General features: G+C 37.3%; 1 protein-coding gene across 8 annotated transcripts in view; it reads left to right on the top strand.

The window, feature by feature from the left end:
- PPP2R2C (protein phosphatase 2 regulatory subunit Bgamma) overlaps positions 1-19,126 on the top strand; it is a 201,359-nt gene that overhangs the window by 95,209 nt on the left and 87,024 nt on the right. Inside the window, exons 2-3 of one of the 8 annotated variants that reach the window (XM_074904485.1) lie at positions 7,215-7,365; positions 16,753-16,908. The exons of 4 other annotated variants lie outside the window; for them this stretch is intronic. In XM_074904485.1, the coding sequence (XP_074760586.1) occupies positions 16,896-16,908 (13 nt within the window). In that variant the 5' untranslated portion in view covers positions 7,215-7,365; positions 16,753-16,895. Of the gene's footprint in view, positions 1-5,678; positions 5,771-7,214; positions 7,366-16,752; positions 16,909-19,126 lie in introns of those variants that run through there. 3 more of the 8 variants (XM_074904484.1, XM_074904486.1, XM_074904483.1) reach the window with 3 other exon arrangements.

Below are 19,126 nucleotides of genomic sequence, written 5' to 3' on the forward strand. Positions count from 1 at the left end.
GTGCTCCTGACTGTTCACCACCTGGGTATTAATGCAGCCAATTACTGTGTCCTGCTTTTCAAACATTATTATGTTAGAGCAAGAAAAGAGCCAATATTGTATTTTATATGACCTTTCTAATGCTATATATACACATATAGATTTGTGTTCTTTGTCTCTTTGGTTCACCAAATGTTTCTTATTTGTGGCTCAAGGCATTTATTTATTGCTAGGCTTCAAGCTGCGGTAAGCAAGGTCATAGATTAAGAATTGATTTCCACAGTTGCTCTAGCATACAAACTAAATTTCTCTTGGTTGGTTATAAAAACTACAGCTGAGCATAAATTCAGCTTTTCAACATTGTCTTGAAAATTAACATTAGAGCAAATGAGAAACTACTCTAAGTATGTACTGCATGCTTAATTTAGGCTTTCAGCTAAAACCTAAGGAAAGCAAATTGGTTTTATGCTGCAAGCATCTAAGTAAAACCATGCTAGTACTGAAGTGGTTTTTTTTTTTATTTCACTTGTTCTTTTTTTGTTATTACTTTGTCTCCCTTATTTTATTTCATCAGATTTTCTGTAGTTTTTGGCAAATCCTGTTTTGATCAATATGTTGATTAGTTTCTTGGTTTTGCTATATGCTCCTAGAGTCAATGCTATTTATAATAAGAATGTGGGTTTCAAAATGGAATACAGTTTCTATCCTTTGGAAATAGACAGTCCTACTAGAAATACAAAAATCTGCTATTTTGTTAGCTTTGTCTCTAATGTGAAACACAGAATCTGGTTAAACTGAAGGTCTGTAAACTGAAAATTCACTAAAAATCAAGGAGGTATGTTTTGGGGTTGTTTTTAAGGAGCTCTTTGTGGGTTGTGACATTTTGGTTTGGGTTTTTTTTGAGGTGTGCTTAGTGTTGGTAATAATATAACTACTACACTGTGCACAGTGATCAGTTTTTGCAAATGTCGAAGATGTATAACTGATGAATCTTTGCTGCAATACACAGATTCCTAATAACTATGTAATAAACGTTGTTACAGAAATCAGCCTCTTAGACACATCTTTATATTTCTGATATAATATCCTGTCCCTGCCCTCTGTTTTTGAATTAGTACGCCTAGAGCAGTAACCATAATATGTAGTGTATGTTTTCAGATCATAATCAACATCATCAGGTGGCTTTACAAATATTAGCTTGGTCTCTACTGTTCCTGCACACATCATAGTTACTGTTTCTGCCATTAACAGAGGAACGAAATTGCAAATTTATTTTTCTGTTTCACAGAGAGCATTGTGTTTGCTTGATGGGAATTCTTGTTTTGCAGTGCACAGTTCACACTACTGTACTGCACTGGCCCACGAGGAAGAGAGTAGTATGTCAAATGTTTTGTGGTACTCTGTAATCCTAAAATAGAGGCTAAATTGCCAACCCTGTTGCACACTAGTGCATGAAATAACTTGCTTTCCAGTTGTTTCTGTTTACCTGTTGTGACTACAGTGAAGAAAAGTGCTGTGTTTGATGAGAGTGATAAAGTTTAGCAGGTAAAACAAGTATGGAGTTACTTGAAAATATAAACGTTGATGATAAAAAAAAAAAAAGTGCAGAAGTGAAGTACCTCTGATGTAGAAATCACTCCTTTCCAATTCAGATGGATGTTTTGGAGGAAGGAAGTTGTGACATTCGTCTCTTGATACTGATTCTTATCCTCTCCCTGTACTGTGTTTTGCAGGATTATAATACCTGGATCTCCTTTCATGGCTGTTCCCAGCTAGCCATTTTTTGCTAGCACTTGATCTTATTTTGCAAAGTCTTGAGTTGGAGCTTATTTTGAGGTATTGAAAACCGAGGATTTTGTCGGTGTTTAAAATGTCCATGTCCATAATGAACTTCCTTTTGACTTCCTTGAGATTTCCATATGAAGATACTTCAAAAAAATGCAGCTTTGTGGTGAAATGAGGTGAATCTATTCAGCTCAGACTTTCTCTGAATAATAAAACAGTCTCACTGAAAGCTTTGTTAGGAAGGAATTATGATTATCATATCAAGTCAGGAAGGCTTCTTGTTAGGGCATTACTGCAGGACTAACTCAAGCATGGTTATGCCTGACTGAATACAAGACTTTTGCCCATTTCCAAAATGTCAATTTCTTTTTTGAAAAGCACTTAAATATGTATGAAGAATCTTGGACTGATTAATTAACTTTGAATAAATTCCTATACAAATGAGGGAAGTGGAGAGAAAGCAAAAGTAACTAGTTGAGCATGACTCCTTGTGTGAGGTTGGCTGCCTGCAGAGGCACAGGACTAGTATAGCTCTATCACTGGTAATTCATTGTAGATCACCTGAAGGTGAACTTTGAGGAACAGAACCTTTTCAGAAATAGATCTGGAACCAGCCTCCTCTATATAGATGTAGCAGTACATATTTTCATTTGTTTTTCCTGTTCTCCTCACCCTTGTCCTGAGATGGAGAAACTAGATGGAAGAATTACTGAACAGTTTTATTCTGCTCCTGTGATAAGGTTGGTGTAAGACATAATAGTGCTAGAAATCTGGTATTCTACTTTTGTATCTGCCTTCACTTCAGATGTTTTCCTAAAACCAGCAAAGCCAGTCTCTGCAGTCACCTAATTCTCATGCCCAGTATGTTCTCCACATGCAACCACTCTCCAATGACACCCATTGCAAAACATTAAAAAATGGTGTTTTAAACAAACATAGGAGAAAAGGGTCACCATTGGTGCCCTCTGCAGTGTGCTCCAAAGAGAGAAGAGAATGGAGGGAGGTGAGGGACATCTTTTATAAACTACCTGAAAAAATCCTCTGAGATTTATGGACAGGAGTCACCAGTCCACATCTGGGGAAGATCTGTCTGACTGCAGTGTAGAAGTTTGGGCTTACGTTGGTATCTGTTGTGAAAAATCCTGTTTGAAAAAGTGCACTCACAACATGTATTTGGGACTGCTGGGGTCTCCGATTTAGCAAAGTGTGCTGGTGTGGTGACTTCAGTCTTCCTTTTGCATTTGAATTCTGTCATGTTTGCTATCTTAGCACTTGATGTGGAATCTAGCAAACTCTATGGTCTTTCTGACTTTAATTAAAGAATTAAACCCCAAAGGTTTAAAGTGTGTAAATATAAATATTCTTATCATACTTTGATTATTGTGACACAATTTGTGCTTTTTCAAATGTTGTTATCATAATGTACATATGCTCTAGTGGTAGTATTCTGTTACTTTAGTGGGGATTAATTCCACAAATCCAGTATCTGCAGCCAGAGAGCTAACGAGATCATTTCAGAAAGGTCAAGGGACCACAGTCATTTACATTTGATTGGGCTTTCTTGGACTCAGGCAGGTCGAAAAGTTTAGAGATCACCACTGTATCTGTGGTTGGGGATTCTTCCAGTTTGTGGGATCGCATGACAAGTACAGGGGTAGAATATGCAGGCTCTGTGCACCCCAATGTACAGCACCTGGGGTCAGGTACTGCTCTGAAGAAGGCAACTAATAACAGGAGTTCATCTGTCGCTCTCCTGTCTGCATATTTAGGGAATATAATTCCTTGGCATGTGTTAAAACAGTAGTGAGGCTTCTTTAACCACTCTGAGGGAAAAAAAAAATAATTCATGGTAGTACCTAGTTATGCATTCCTGACTTTGTCTTTCTGACATGGATGGTTCTGCAAACTACACTCAAGCAGAAGCTGGGAACAACTGGCCTTGCTGAGACTCTTCCTAAGCCTCCTTTTGTGTGCTGTTCCCTCAACACCATGAACAGCTTTCCCAATAACTGTCAAAGACTTCAGATTACAAAACTGAAATAAACATGTTCACCAGATGCTAGCACCAAATAATGGTTTGATCCCAGGTGGCTTTACTTTCTGGTGTGATGGTAGAAAATGGGACCCTGATGTATGGTATTAGCAAGGGAGAGGATGAGGGAGAAACAAAGGCTGTAAAAAACTGAAACTATGTGACCAAAGGAGTCCTTGTACTGTAGGTTTTGAAGGCTCTATAATTTAATAAGTATCAAACACGTTAGTGCATCCTATCTGTTTTAAAACAGCTTTAGTCATACCTTATTCTTTGCTGCTTCTCTGCTGTGGAATTTTTCCTTTGTACTAAGGCTAACTTTAAATGTTTCAGGTTTTCCTTTCCCTAGCAAAAGGGGTAAACTCACAGCCAAGAGTGAGACAGTTCTGCACTAAGCATTCCACCTCTGTGGTTACCCCATTGTTGTGATTACATTTGAGCAGCTCTATATTTCAGTATTGCTGCATCATTTTGCTTTCAGTTTTTAATTAAAAAGTTTTCATAGCCAGGGAACAGAACAATAGGGGGGTTTGTATCCACCATCAGCCACTCCCCCCAAAAAAGGTTCAACTGTGAGTGAAATACTATTAAAACCAACATTTGAACAGATGCCAAGTGTGAAAAGACAGCAAGCATGTAATAAGGAACAGTTAAATTATTTCAGAAGGAATATATGTAAAATAATAAATTATTTTAAAACAGGTTTTCTTTTGCTTCTCTTCTTTTAATCACAGTCTTCTGTAAGAATAATAACAGTCCTTCTGTTGGTCCCTCTTACTGTCTCAGTAACCTTGCACTGAAATGCTATTATTTCTCCATATTAAGATCTAATTTTAGTAATCAACCCTTATGCACTGAATATCTTGACATTCACTACTTTCTATACTTACAGGTTTTAATAAAGGCACACAGACTTCTTTTAGTTCATTACTGTAAGGCAAAATGAGGCACTTTATGCATCTCTCATAAGGGCACACATTTTTATTTGCTGATGGATGAACACATTATGTTGTGTTACACCTGTGTCTAAGCAGATGTAGGTATTCATGTTGGGTACAGGTTATTTTTTTTCTCAAGATACGTAGGTATAAAGTTTGAATAAAAATACAATGTTCAGTTTTTAGACATTACACAATGCCCTTTGGTTAGCAGTTTATACAAACACAGTTTCCATATTACCATGTGGGAGGAATGTAACAGTCATCATAAAACCCAGGATTGGCAGTGCAGATATCTGAGCAGAGGAAGAAGACCTTTCCAAAAGGAAATTTGCAAGAAAATGTATTTAACTTGAAGGGCTGTGGTATCTCTCTCAAATTACAGTTGTTTGTTCATTTGACCCATTTGTCCAGTAAAAATAGTAGCAGATCCTGTGACATCTACAGTAGAGCTTTTTTGATCATGGGAATCCAATATTCATTGCTTGATGGCATTTGCTTTTATAAACAAGAACTACAATTGTTAATGTTCTTGTGAGTATTCTAAATCAGCATTTAGAACACACATATTTCAGGTGTGAGTATGCAACCAGGGATTGATACTATAACAGCTGTGTTCCAGTTATTTATTAGGTAAGTATTTTAAAAATAAAATGTATGGATTTTTTTTAACCAAAAAATTTTTGCAATGGATGCTTCAGCACTAAAAATCAGCATTATCATGGGTCCTTTCTCAGTCTTCAGTCTTTTGCAAATTGCAGTAGCATACCTTCTGAAAAACATGAATGCTGATTTAGAAGAACACCTTCAATCACTGATATGAGTTTAAGAAGAGACATCAGCAGTGTAAGATGGCTGTACTACAATTTTCACTCCATGGAAAGTCTGCTCAGTGTTTTGCAGTGCCATGCATGCTCTGTTACATGGCATACACCTACACTGGCTCAACCAGAGGAAAATCGACAAAAACATGCAGATGCTGAGAGATGCTTGAAGAAGTTGAAGAAGTAGAGGTCTTCTGGTGTGAAGCTTCTAGGTATGCCCTTCTTTTTATCAACAAAATGACATAGTACTTGAACTATTGATTTTCTTTTACTTGGTATCTGGATACAGAGTTGTTTATGATATTTCCTTCTCGTTGATGGAAAGTTGAAGAAGGGAGTTGAACAAAACATACAGGGAAGTTCATGTTAATATAGAATTTTTTCCATTTTCCATCCTCAATAAAATGCACTGACATGGGAAAATTTGAATGCAGTCCTGATGACATGGAAAAGCAAAAGAGAAGGCCACAGACTTGCTAATAAAGCTTAATTGTTACTTGCTTATTTAAACTGACAAGGAGACATTGCTCCATGACTAGCTCTAAGTTACAAATGATACTGGCGCTATGTTTTATATATCACATCATTCACATACTTGATCATCATTCTCTCATCATGTTTTATGTTCTTGGCCTGTCCAAGTTCATTTATGGCAAAGAAGCCTCTGTGCTCTTTTTGGATGGCTTTTGGTTTCTATTTTCCTTTGTTTTAAAAATAATCAGACTGCAAATCTTACATAGGGGGATGAGCGATGGACATCATCCTTGCTTTACTGTCTGGATCATGAGCATCTGATACATGATAGTTCTCCGCTTGCTGCAAAACTACTCTAGTAACTCCATGCTGTTCTGACTGCTTTTTGTCTTTTTGTGCCTCTCAAAGGCACTGATGTGTGTATGTTTCCTAACTCATTAGTTCCTTTTTTTAATTCATTGAGAGTTATTTCTCTTTTATTCAAAAAGAGAAGGAAGTGGTAAAAACTAACTACACTGGAGCAGAGTAATAGAAAAACAACTCGCTATTCAGGCTTAGTTTAGAGAAAAGAGATTTTTCTCCCTTACTGTCTTTCTCTTAAATAGGTCAAGAGGTGGTTTTGTATTTTGTCCACACCCATCTTTACACTCATCTGAAAATCGAGTCCATTGATCAGCTGAGATGCTCTCTTTACTAAGTGATCTTAAAATGATCCAAAAAGTAGCCTTAAGAAAGCAAACCTACAGGATCACTGTGCTTTCAGTCTTTGTTGCTGTTGGCAACCTGAATGTAATTTGATTTCACAGTACCCACAGCGTGCCAAGGAAGAGCTAATCCTGTAGATGGGTAGTATATTGCTCCATCTTGCCCATTCCTAGTCCAGTCAGGCCATATGAATAAGCATGACTTTGTACCAAGGCTTCCCCCCTCAATATAGCCCTGGAATCAGGGCTGATGCAACCTCTTTATATGGGGTGGAAGCAATTGAATTTACAAGTAACAAGGAGCACAGATACCTTGAAAAGATTGATTTAGGGAGCTGAGATGTTGGATGTAGAACTAACTGACACACAGTTTGGAAAAGTTTGGAAAAGTTGGGGGCTTAAGGGAGAAATTAAATGACCTCTCTATTGTATAGCACAAGTGGATCAGTGGTTTTGTTTTTATGTTTTTCTTTGAAAGATATCACCTGCTGGCTGCAGAGTGGGTGGATTCAGATTCCTTCTGGAGCCTGAGCAAATCACTTGAGGAAGATCTTGCTTTCTGCTGTGTCCTGAAGACAACATGGAAGGGGAGAGCATCTATGAGGTTGATTCTGGAGATGGACTCGGAGGTAAGGATGCCTATGACTTATTTTTGCTTTCATCCCAGCTGGCTGGTTACAGGAAGCCCTTATGACAATGGACCTCGGAAAACACAAAAAGCAAATGTGATAAAGATGTCTACAGTTCATTTATTGTATTATGTCACTTTGCAAGCAGTGAATAAAAATTTTTGAAAACAACTGTGTCCTAGAGGAAGTGGCACATGTAGATTCTGCACATTCTAAATGTTGTTATTTAGTGTCTGAGATGTCCCAAAGATTATGCAAACCCTAAATACTTACAATAAAAGTAAAGGCATGTAGCCTTTTGTCTTTTTCTTTGTTTCTCTTTTTTCTTTCTCACCTGCTGAGTAGCTGTATTGCACACACTATCTGTTTCATTTGTATTTATTATATCTTATTTTGTTTTTATTTAACTGGACTGCAGAAACCAGCATGAAATGGTATTGACTGTTTTCTAGACTAGCAACCCATGTGTAGATGCAGACTTTTCACTGACTTGAAATAAAAAGTTTGTTTTTACTTAGCTACTAATTCTACAGGTGTGTACAGGTGACAAATTAGCTCACTTCATTGCTGTGGTTTATCATCTTCATAATGGGGCAAACAGCTTCTCAGAGAAGGTAATATTACATACTTCTACAGGGATACTGTTCTTTGCGTATAACGCAGAGGACCTTTCATAGAGTTTTGGAGTAGCTACGTCTGCTTTAAATTCCTGGTTTAACACAGTTTCTTCTGAGATGAACTAAATCAAACAGCTTTAGTTTGCAGAACACCTTGAACTGCCTCAGTCAAATCTTGAGCACAGAAATCTAAATACTATGGGAAAGAATAAGTTTCTACATTAGAACATTGTAATAATAAAGACGGTGTGCTGCACATCTGTTTGATGGTTTAGAAGTTTTCCTGTGACTGGATTGTAATCAGGCAGATTGTTTTTTGACTGAATATACTTGTGCTAAGTTGCTCTCTTTTGTGTTTAATATTTTTGTAATACTTTTCTTGGCCCCTATCTGTATCAGCAGTACTATGTACTAGGAGGAACAGTTTCTACTGTTTTTCCACTGAGTTTCCTTCTCATTAATTAGTTCCTTTCAGACACTTATCAGTTGGACTAACACGCAGATATGTATCGTTAAACAGTGTATTTTTTTTAAAGACAAAAAACCCTGGTGGTTCAAGTTACTTTTAAAATTCTGGATAATACTGTCTATGAAAGAGTTATTTTGTCATGATAAAATTTATGACAAGAACAATGTAAGTATTTATGCTCAAGTAATGCATTTCTGCTAGGTTAATGAAGGGAAATAGAGTAGCAGCATTCTCTTTGACTTTCTGAGCATTTGTGTTGCCCTCTACCAAAGCTTTTGAAACACCTGGAGCCATCGTTATGACCATTACTGATTTAGGTTACTTTTTTATTTTGTAACCTTTCTCAAGAACTAGTTTTCTGGCCTTACCATTGTGTCCTTCAGTCACTGAATCTCTGCTGCAGTACTGCATTTTTGTAATTACTTTCATGCTGAGCATGGAAAAATTCCTTCAGATTCTAACTTAAGGTCATAAGCACTTGAGACCATATTTACTATTTTTGGGAAATAGAATAAATTGCCATTTACATAAGTTGAATAGAAATACTGATACGAGAACGAAATCTGATCGTGTATGTGATAGGGCCATATATACCACAGCATGTCAGTATCTCCAGTGTACATGTATGTACGGTGCTTTTTTGGACACAGTGTGCTTGCATGAGTAATACTAATCACAGAGTATCATTTAATATTTTTCAGAAAACAGGTGATGTTCTCTGTGTGAATTGCTGCATAGCAGCTCAAGTAAAAAAAATTCCTTGCTTCATTCCTTATAAACAAAACCAAGGTGTATCAAAACAAACTCCACAAAAATTGCCATTCTGACAGTATGAGGAATGGGCGAGAGCGAGCTCTCTTTTATGATCAGCCCATCAAGCATTCCTCTTTGTTGAGTAAGGGAAGTGTTGCAAGCTCCTGTGTTTTAAAATCAAAGGTGACTAAAACTTTGAGTGTAGCTTTGCTAAGTTTCTTGGTTTGTCTTTGTCCTGCTTTTTCTACTTCTACTTGAGGTACCAAAATGACAAGTATATGCTGTTTATGGAGCCAAACTGGGCAATTTTGCAGTTTTCTAGAATGTGATTTAAATAAAAATGTAACTCTTTTGGAAGATAAAGGACATGCATACTCTCTGAGGTGGGTACATAGTTTTCAGTGGTCTGTTACAGAGTCTGTATGCACCCTATGTATTATGAATACAGTCACACTTTGAGATATGTACATATTGAGCACAAATGTATGATTTCAATTAGGCTGATTTGATGTTTGAATTATGATGTATCAGAGACCTGACACAACAGAAAAGTGCCCATTTTGATCATCATGAGTAGAACATGTCAAGCAATTTACCAGTATGATGAAATGACCTCCAAAAACCAAAGTGTGTTTTGTTAATTCAAGATTTGGGGTCTCTGGTGCAAGAGTTTCCTGGGACCGTAAACTCCCTGTGAGACCGCATGAGGTTTAAGGTTAGAAGACCTTAAGAATTTTGTGGTGGTTTCTTGTCAGATTCAAAAAAATAATATTAATAAAAATATTACCTCATAGTTCATTATTTTGTTAACAGAAAATCAGGCCACTGTTTTCAGATTCAGGAACCCAAAGTAAGTCTCTTCCTCTCATTTTAACTGCAGAAAAGTATTTGGGTTTTCATAGGTGTGGTTGGCTTACAGCACTCCTCAATGCCAGTGAAAGCTCAGGAATGATGCTTATAGAGATCAAGTACATTAATTTGATACTGTTGAGTTATGTACTTAACTCAGACTGCTTCAGTTAAAAAATTAGCCCTAATATTAGAAGCTGTTTAGGTAGCTGTACTGCAGGTTATGTACCCAGTCATCTTGACTTGATGTTACTTCATAGCACATTTTGAATGCCTCATAAATAATGCACAGAGAAGAACAGAGCTGACTTTTCTTCTGGCTTATAAAGCCAAACTGTGAAGGTCCTTATTATGCATCTAATAGTCCCCAGAGAACAAGCCACCCCAAACGTGGTGGAGAAGAGACAGGACTGTAATTCTTCACTGTGCAATGCACTGAAAACCTATTATAGCTGACCTAGAACAGATGGGCTCTTCTGCTTCAAAGCAAAGACTTCATAGCTGCAGTTGCCTAGGAGAGATTTGTGCTTTCCTCAAACGAAGGAACTCTGTGGTGGGGTGACCTTAGCTGGCTGCCAGGTGCCCAGCAAGCTGTGCTCTTACTCCCCCTCCTCAGCAGGACAGGGGAAGAAAATAAGATGAAAGGATAAAGAGAGGGACATCACTCATCAATTACTGTCACAGGAAGAAAAGACTCAACTTCAGAAAGATTAATTTATTGCTAATTAAAAATATAGTAGGTTAGTGACAAAAAAATCCCAAAACTAAACCCACCTTCCCCTCACCCCCTTTCTTCCCAGACTCAACTTCACTCCTTCCTGGCTTTTCTGCCACTTCCTGCCACCCCTGAGCAGTTCAGGGCAATGGGGAGTGAGGGTTACAGTCAGTCCATAACACTTTGTCTCTGCTGATACTTCTCCTTATGCTCTTCCTCTACTCCAGCATGGGGTCCCACTTAGGGGATACAGTCAGTCCACTGATTTTTCCAATGTGGGTCCTCCTCATGGGCAGCAGTTCCTCAAGAACTGCTACAGCATGGGTCCTCTCCATGGGCTACAGTCTGTCAGAAATGTACTGCTCCAGCGTGGGTCCCCTACAAGCCACAGTTCTTGCCAGAAAACCTCCTCCTATGTGAGGCCACAGCTCCTGCCAGGAGCCTGCTGCAGTGTGGGCTCTCCATGGGCTGCAGCTTCCTTTAGGGCATTTCCACCTGCTCTGGTGTGGGGTCCTCAGAGGGCTGCAGGCTGGATATCTGCTCCATTGTGGTCCTCCCAGGCTGCAGGACAACCTGCATCACCACGGTCTTCTTCATGGGCTACAAGGGAATTTCTGCTCCAGCACCTTGAGCACTTCCTTCCCTCTCCTTCTTCACTGACCTTGGTGTCTGCAGGACTGTCTCACATTTCCACACTCCTTTCTCAAAGCTGCTGTTGTGTAGGTTTTTCACCCCTTCTTACACACCTTATCACAGAGGTGCCACCAGTGTCACTGATGGGCTCAGCTTTGGCCTGTGGTGGGTCTGTCTTGGAGCTGTCTGGAAGAGGCTCTGTCTAACATGGGGGCAGCTCCTGGTCTCTTCTTACAGAGGCCACCCCTGCAGCCCCCTGCCACCAAAACCTTGCCATTTAAACCCAACAGAGACTCTTACTGTTATTACAGAACAATATGCTGCTTCAAGTGTATTCCTTAGAGACCTGATGCAATTCTTAGAGGGTATTGTCATTAAGTGTTTGTCTTTATTATCAATATCTTGGCTACTTTGATGTGTAGCTAAAAGTAGTCTTTAACTTGGACAATGTAGAATTATATATATTTGGAGGTGTTTCTTTAAACACTTTTAATCTTTTTAAATATGTAGTGACATGATTATTAATTAAAAGTAAAGATCAAGCTCTGTTATTGTTCTGCTTCCGTGACTTGGTTTTTCAAAATGTAATCCTGTTTGTTTTGGCAAAGAGTCTGCAGTGTCTAGATATATATGCAGAATCAATACTATAGCACACATCGGTTCTTCTTCCTTGTACTATATTTTAATAAGAACCTGAAGATTTGCTTCTACCTGAAAGATATTACAGGGAAAAGATTGGGGAGGTGTTAAGCAACTTTTGTGGTTCTGTTGTGTTGTTGGTACTATGCCAGATCTGCTTTTGGCCTGGTGTTTTCACTTGTAGCTCCCATTCAAGTAAAAAATCCTTCCTGTATGTTAGCAAGGCTGCGAGTCAGTTGCTATGGTATTCAGCTTTTTTTTTTTTTTTTAACCAATCAGCATGCTTTTGTGATGATTCAGCCCAGAACAAGAAATTGGTCACACAGGCTAGAGCTGTAATCAAAAGAGCAGCTATTGTTGGCTTGAAAATCTATAGAGGTTGGGAGAACAGCAGAATTAGAGTTTCAAGAAAATATTTATCACAGTCTGTGTTTATAATATATATATTCTAATGTGTAACTAAATGCTCATAATGATGGTAATGGCAGTAGTCCTTTTTCAGGATGATGATAAAAATTGAATCACTGGACCGATTTCTTTATGTTCTTTTGTCACCCCAAAGACATTGGCAATTTCCAGCTAAAATTTACAAGGTATTTTTATTCTGTGGCCTTTTTTTTTTTTTTTTTTTTTTTTTCGTTGTGCTACTGAATGGTAGTATGTTTCTGACTATATTATTTGCTAGAGTAAGACTACCAGACTCTGTGACTTGTCTTCTCAATTTTAGTGTTACTGTTTGGCTACTCAGAAAATTATGGAAGACAGCTAGATAATGTAGAAGGATTTTAAAGTCATAGTGGTGCTGATATGTAGCTGTAGTGATCCAAGGATAAAAGAAAGACAGGATAGTTAGAGAGACATATATTCTGATAGATGAACTATCCAAAAAGGGAGAATGGACTTTTGTGGGTCTTCTGCAGATTTTAAGAAGCTCTTGACTGCTTGAAGGCAAGGTTGTTTTCCTACTCACCCTGTAAGCAACTCTATCAGCAGGACAAAAAGAAGATACTACTTCTTTTATACGAAACAACTTCTTTCCAAAGTCATGGCTATGCTACAAATAAAACTTTAAAATTTCAAGTTAGAAATCATATTTGTAAAAGATAGTGCTACATACTAAAAGGCCATCGAAATCTAGGCACTGCACCTGACAACAGTAAGTATGTGAAAAAACATATTTGAATTTGGAAATAACTAGACAAATAAGTAAAGATTTTCTCTAGGAATGCTTTTTGTCCGTGTGCTTTGTACAATACAGTGGCACAATCCTTTCCCAGTGGATAGCAGGATCTCCTGAAGAAGCTTTTGCTTATTGCTCCCAGAAGTGTCATGAGAGCTTTTGTTTTCTTTCCCAGAGCCTTATGTGGTACCCCTTCTTTTTCTGTATGCAGGTAATAATGCTGGCAGTGAATAATGATATCTGTTCTCTCACTGAGCGTGAACAAAACCACCTCCTAGGCATCAAGTGTTTGACTAAGAATAGTAACTAAATGATGAAGTTGAATCTTGGAGAGGCTTTAAATGATGCTGGTAGAGACCATGAACTTTTCCACCTCTGTAATAACTCTGTTTCAGTGTTTGAATTCCTCATTGTCACTGGACATCCAGGTAAACCTCAGCATGCTGTGTACATGCCACCAGAATATTAAAGCAGTCAGCTGTTATGTTCAGGAAATACTGCTTTCTAAGCATGTGGTACATGACTTTGCAAGAGATCAAGAGGAAGATGTGCATCAGTTCATCAAACAGAATGAAAAATCCACCTTCCAAGATAGTACCAAAAAACCCCAAAAACAAACAAACAAACAAAAAAAAACACAAAACAAAACCAAAAAAAAAAAAAAAAAAAGAGAGAGAAAAAAAGCCTTGTCATAGCAAACTGAAAGAAGAGTTAAACTCTTCCTTGTAAGTTAGTCTTAATTTATTGCACTGGGATTCCTGCATCCTAATACGTGGAAAATGGAGTGCTCCCCATTGACTGTTTAGCTAAACAGGCTAAAGTTTTTTTAGGTCAGATATTAATTTTTATTTATGTCAAATCTATCTTTAAACACATATTCATGGGACAATCTCCCATGTTTTTGAGTGAAATTAAGATATTTTTTTAGAGTTTATGATTTTTGATAGCCAAATTTTTAATGTGTGATGTTTCACATTTGTTAGTTGCCACTGGATGTCTGAGTACATAAAAAACAGACATCCACGAGATAAAATTTTAAAGCATGCCCTCTTTTTACAAATACAGTTTTAATGACATAGTTCACTAATGTTTTATCTTCTAATGTTTTCAGATGATCTCTTTATTGTTTACTAGTGTTCTTCAACTTATTTTAAAGAACTATATACTAAGTTATAAGGTACATATGAATGACCAGCAGTCATTATGGCATTACAGTCATTAGAACAGATAGTTTTGCACCATAATACATGTGGGATATTTTATATTGATTCTTATCTTCATCTGGAAATAAATTTGTAAATACAGGAGGGAGAGAAAAAAATGAGAGTTGTTCTTGGACATATTTTTTTGTAGCTTGCAGTGAAAATGTATAGAGGGCACTTGGAGAAAGTAATAATAATCTGTAACCATTGTGGATATTAAAAATAGGATGGAAGTCATCCTGAAGGTGATTATGAAATAAAAATGCTCATAAGCCCATTGCCAGGGTTTAAATGACATTTAATGTCTTTGGTCCAGGTTTTCACTTGATGGATATATAGTGAGTTTATCAAAGGATGACAGTTTGACATATAAATGTGAAAATCCTCAACAAGTGGCTCCTAGGGAAATGACAGAAATACAACTGTCAGAGTTCTTGTATAGTTGTCTGCTGCAAATAAACGCTTAGATGAGGTCTTCCAGTGGTAGCACAGATGATCCAGAGATAAATTAATTTATTCTTTATTCAAGCACCACAGTCACTGATCATAAGTTGAGCATCTAAAATTCTTAAGCCAAAAAGTAGGCAAGAATATTCAAGATCTTGAAAGTATTTTCTGCAGTGGTCCTTGCATTTTAATAGTTTTTGCAAGAACATCTATAAAAGATACTAATTTTAGTAGTTTTTGGGGTCACATCTAAAGTACACATATATTCCTATATGACTTCACTTAGCAATTGCCCTTCGCTAATAATTGCTCATGACTGTTTGCCACCCAGTTTGTAAGGCAAGTCATAAGGGACGGGATTTCATTTAGTAGAGTTCTGCCTTTTTAAGGAAAGTGCGATGTAAGAGATGGGAAGTGTATATAAGTTTGGTTATATGAAGAATACTCTCTGCACTGATCTGTTGTCCAAAGACATGGGTTGCTACATGTCACTTTATTTACCTGTCATATGTTTTATACACAAACTGATAGTTCTTCACTGCTTATACTGAATCTTTGCAAATAGATTGATATATGCCAGTCCCATACTAGCGTAGGTATCATAGTTCCACTGCTTTTGATAATTATAAGAGATATGGTGGTCTACATACTCAGAGGACTTGCCCCATTTCCACCAAAAGAATAATGGGGGCTTTATTCAGATTCACCATTTATTAAAAGTACTGCTTTTAATAGTTCAAATATAAGGAGAAAGAAAACTCTCATGAGTACAATGCATGCAGTTACACACCTGAGTAACTAACTTGAAGGGACTGTTGCTGTTTGGACTAGATTCACATAATGACAAATGCTTTCATAAAAAGGACTGCTTTGATACAGCACTTCATCTTTCTGAATTTCAAGGCTCTGCAAATTTAAATATAAGCATGTGTAAATAAGCATCGAAACCATCCTGGCATGTATAATAGATTTTATTTTTTCCTATTCAGTACTTGCATGTGTTTTCTTTCCAGTGTATTTTCTAGAAAAGAAAGGCTTTTGAAGAAAAGTGAAAGATACAAATTAAAATGGAGAATATATTTCTTCACAGATCTATGATGTTTTCTCTTTGATGTTATATCTACCTGGGATTGAGGAGTTGATAGTTTGGCCTGCTCTACTTTGAGTATCATAATTAATATAGAATGGGTTCCTTAACTTTCTCTCCTTATGTTCTGATCACAGAAATACAGTTTACTTCTCTAAAACAGAGCATTTGATTTGTATGCTTGTGTGATTTTTTTTTTTTTCTTTCTTATAACTTTTTCATTTTTTATTAGGAAGATCCTACCTTTAAAAGGGGAAGAGCACCTGTTCTCTAGATCCTGTAGACTTTTTTTCTGGGCTCCATTTTAAATTTTATTGACTGAAGCAGTTAACACTTAAAACCCTGCTTCAACAAGCATTCTGTTGAACTGCTGTTGATGGAGGGTAAACTGATCTGAGTTGAACCCCTTCAACAGCTGTACAGTGGGTTTCACACTAAGGAATTTTTGAGGTACTTAATTATTTCAGTGACTTAGTATCAGCATGTCTCTGGTAATTCTAAAAATAGTACCTACTTCTTTGGGGTTAAAAGTATGAGAGAGGAAACTCTCTTGAGTCTCAGATAATTACACTGATGGAAGTGAATATAGGAGCTAGAAAGATCTGGGCTGCAGCTACTAGAAAGATCTGGGCTGCGAATGTCCACTGAGGAAGTATTTTTCTGTTATTGAAAGTGATTGGGAGAACAAGGTGCTTGCTTGCTTACAGGGTCAACAGTTTTGTTCCTGCTTGAAAAATTATCCTTAGATGAGGAAAGTTTTCACCATTTTTTTGTCTTGAATTTCTTTGTTTTTTAGGGAAAGCTATAAGGAAGCTTGTGCGCAAGGCGACTCTGGTGGCATCTAGAATCCTCAGATTTCCTTGACTGAATCCATCTGGGTTTAGCCCTAAATATAGTAGACAAGCTGCACTGTTTGCACTGATAAATTATATCTTCCAAATGATAGACCAAGGTACAGTGATGTATACTAACCGTTTTTGATCTCATTTGACTCTTGATTCTGTTGCTTTTTGGGTAGTTGTGACAGTATGGTTTGTCCCCATTGTTGTGGACTATTTTTTCATCAGTACCAATTAATTGAAAGAGACTTCTGGCTTGGCTCTGGGATTTGATGTTGTCAGCTCCTTGTGAGTCTGCAGCTTGGTGGGAAACAGCCTCTCCTGAGATTTACAAACTTGCCTTCAGTGGCAGGTAGACAGTGGAACTGTTGGCAGCACAACTTTATTTGGTTTTACTACCCATAGAAAAGAAAAAAAGTGAAAACCTAAAACAAAACTCCACTTCCTTTTTGACATATTTTCATTTTACTTTTTATGCTGAGCAGTCATAAAATGAAAACAGACTGTTCTAACAAAGCATAGATTTTGACTATAAAATAACAGCTGTATCATCAAAATAAAAAATAGATCAAGAAAGTACTATTCTAAACAATAGTTAATAATTAGGTTTCTTTGCTTTGGTATCTCAGCTAGCTGTTGGAATGAGCACGCAATCTCAGTGCCAACTGGCCTGCTTTCTGAGGTCAGAACTTCTCTTTGCTTTTGTTTTAGATGGGAAAATCTTCTGTCTTCTACCTGTGTCTTTTCTGAACTATAGGGAGATAATTTTAATATTACCAGTTTCAAGATGTTTTTGGAGTGGTGGTGCTGGTTTACATTTTAAGACTTTGGTATCTAACAGAATATATTACTCTGCTTGGATCATCCATGACATCTAAAAATTGAGACTGATTAAGCATTTTTTAAAAATTTTCTTATTTGAGCATGACATTGGTTGAATATTGATCCAGTTGCACACAGGCTATTAAAATTCTCATTTTTTTAAATGGTTTAGATATTGTTTTAGAAGATTTCAGAGCTGTCTTTTTTCTTTTACCCAAAGATGGGATGGGGGAGTGCTTCCTGCATATGTCTGGTTGGTTCCTTCATGCTACATGCTGGCCTGTGGCTGTTCACTGCCTTCACCTTCAAATATTGAGCTTTATCATGATTTTGCTGTTATGCCAAGATACAAAACCTTTCAGTGGCTTCTCCTTAGTGCACAAAGTACTTGGGAGAGCATCTGGAGTGTGGACTGGATGGTTGTAAGCTCAGATTCACTGGCACATTTGGCCCCCTGTGAATGTCCAGGTCTTGCTAAGGGAGTTCTTATACCAACCACAGTCTAAATCATCAGCTGACCACAATAAAGAATTCTGTAGGTCAGGCACAATTTACAAGTTGCATATGGCTTTGAAGTTGCTACATCTGTTTTCTGTTGTCTGGCAAAAGAAAATTAGATTTAAAGAATGAATGACATTGGTGTTCAGCCTTGCAGAGTTGATCTACAGATGGTTCTCATTTTGAATATAATTATTTTAAAATATATGTACTTGCTGAGAGGTTAATGAAGGGTTCCCATAATTCTCCTGTTTAATTAGTAAAATACAGCAAATAATTGAAGAATATGTGTATCTTTTCAATTGGCAACAACAGTTCACACGTTTGGCACACAGACAATTTTCTGTGCGTATCATTAGCGGTACAGGAAGATGAGTACATCTTTTTTTGCTGGGTTGTGATACTGTCTATGATGACATTCAGCTGGTCTGTAGTGGTCTGTGTCAAATGCTTCCCTTCCTTGTACGCTGCCAGTGTTTTGCGATGTCTTTATGTCTATTGTACATCTATCTATTCAGCATTTGGCAGATCAGAGTATATGGGTGAAGTAAATTTCTTTTTCTTTGTTCTAGAACATTATGATGTTATTTAATGGTGGGTTTAGGTTATAAAGTATTGTGTTTCTCTCTTAATTTATAATTTTTAGGAAAATTCTGACTGACAACAAAATAATTTCTAAGCAGAAAAGGTCCTGAGAGAGGTTACTTCTACAAGAGAATCAGTGGACACCACACTGGAAATGTCTGGGAGGTGGCAAAGAAAATTAAAGCTAACCATATGCTTTGGTGTAAGGCTCTGGAGTTTAATGCCTACTGTGGAAGTGCTGGATGTGGACAGGATATCCTCCAGCCTCTGATAATGGAGAGAAGAGAGGATGGCTCAGGCTTTCCTTTACGTGTTGCAGCAAGACTAGGGCGGTTGTGGCATGACAGATTTCTGTTAGTATAGATAGCATTATAACAGTAGTAAAATGCTGAAGATAGTTTTAAAATCCAGCTAATAAATAAAAGG

Source organism: Athene noctua, chromosome 4, assembly GCF_965140245.1.
Source record: "Athene noctua chromosome 4, bAthNoc1.hap1.1, whole genome shotgun sequence".
Taxonomy (NCBI): Eukaryota; Metazoa; Chordata; class Aves; order Strigiformes; family Strigidae; genus Athene; species Athene noctua.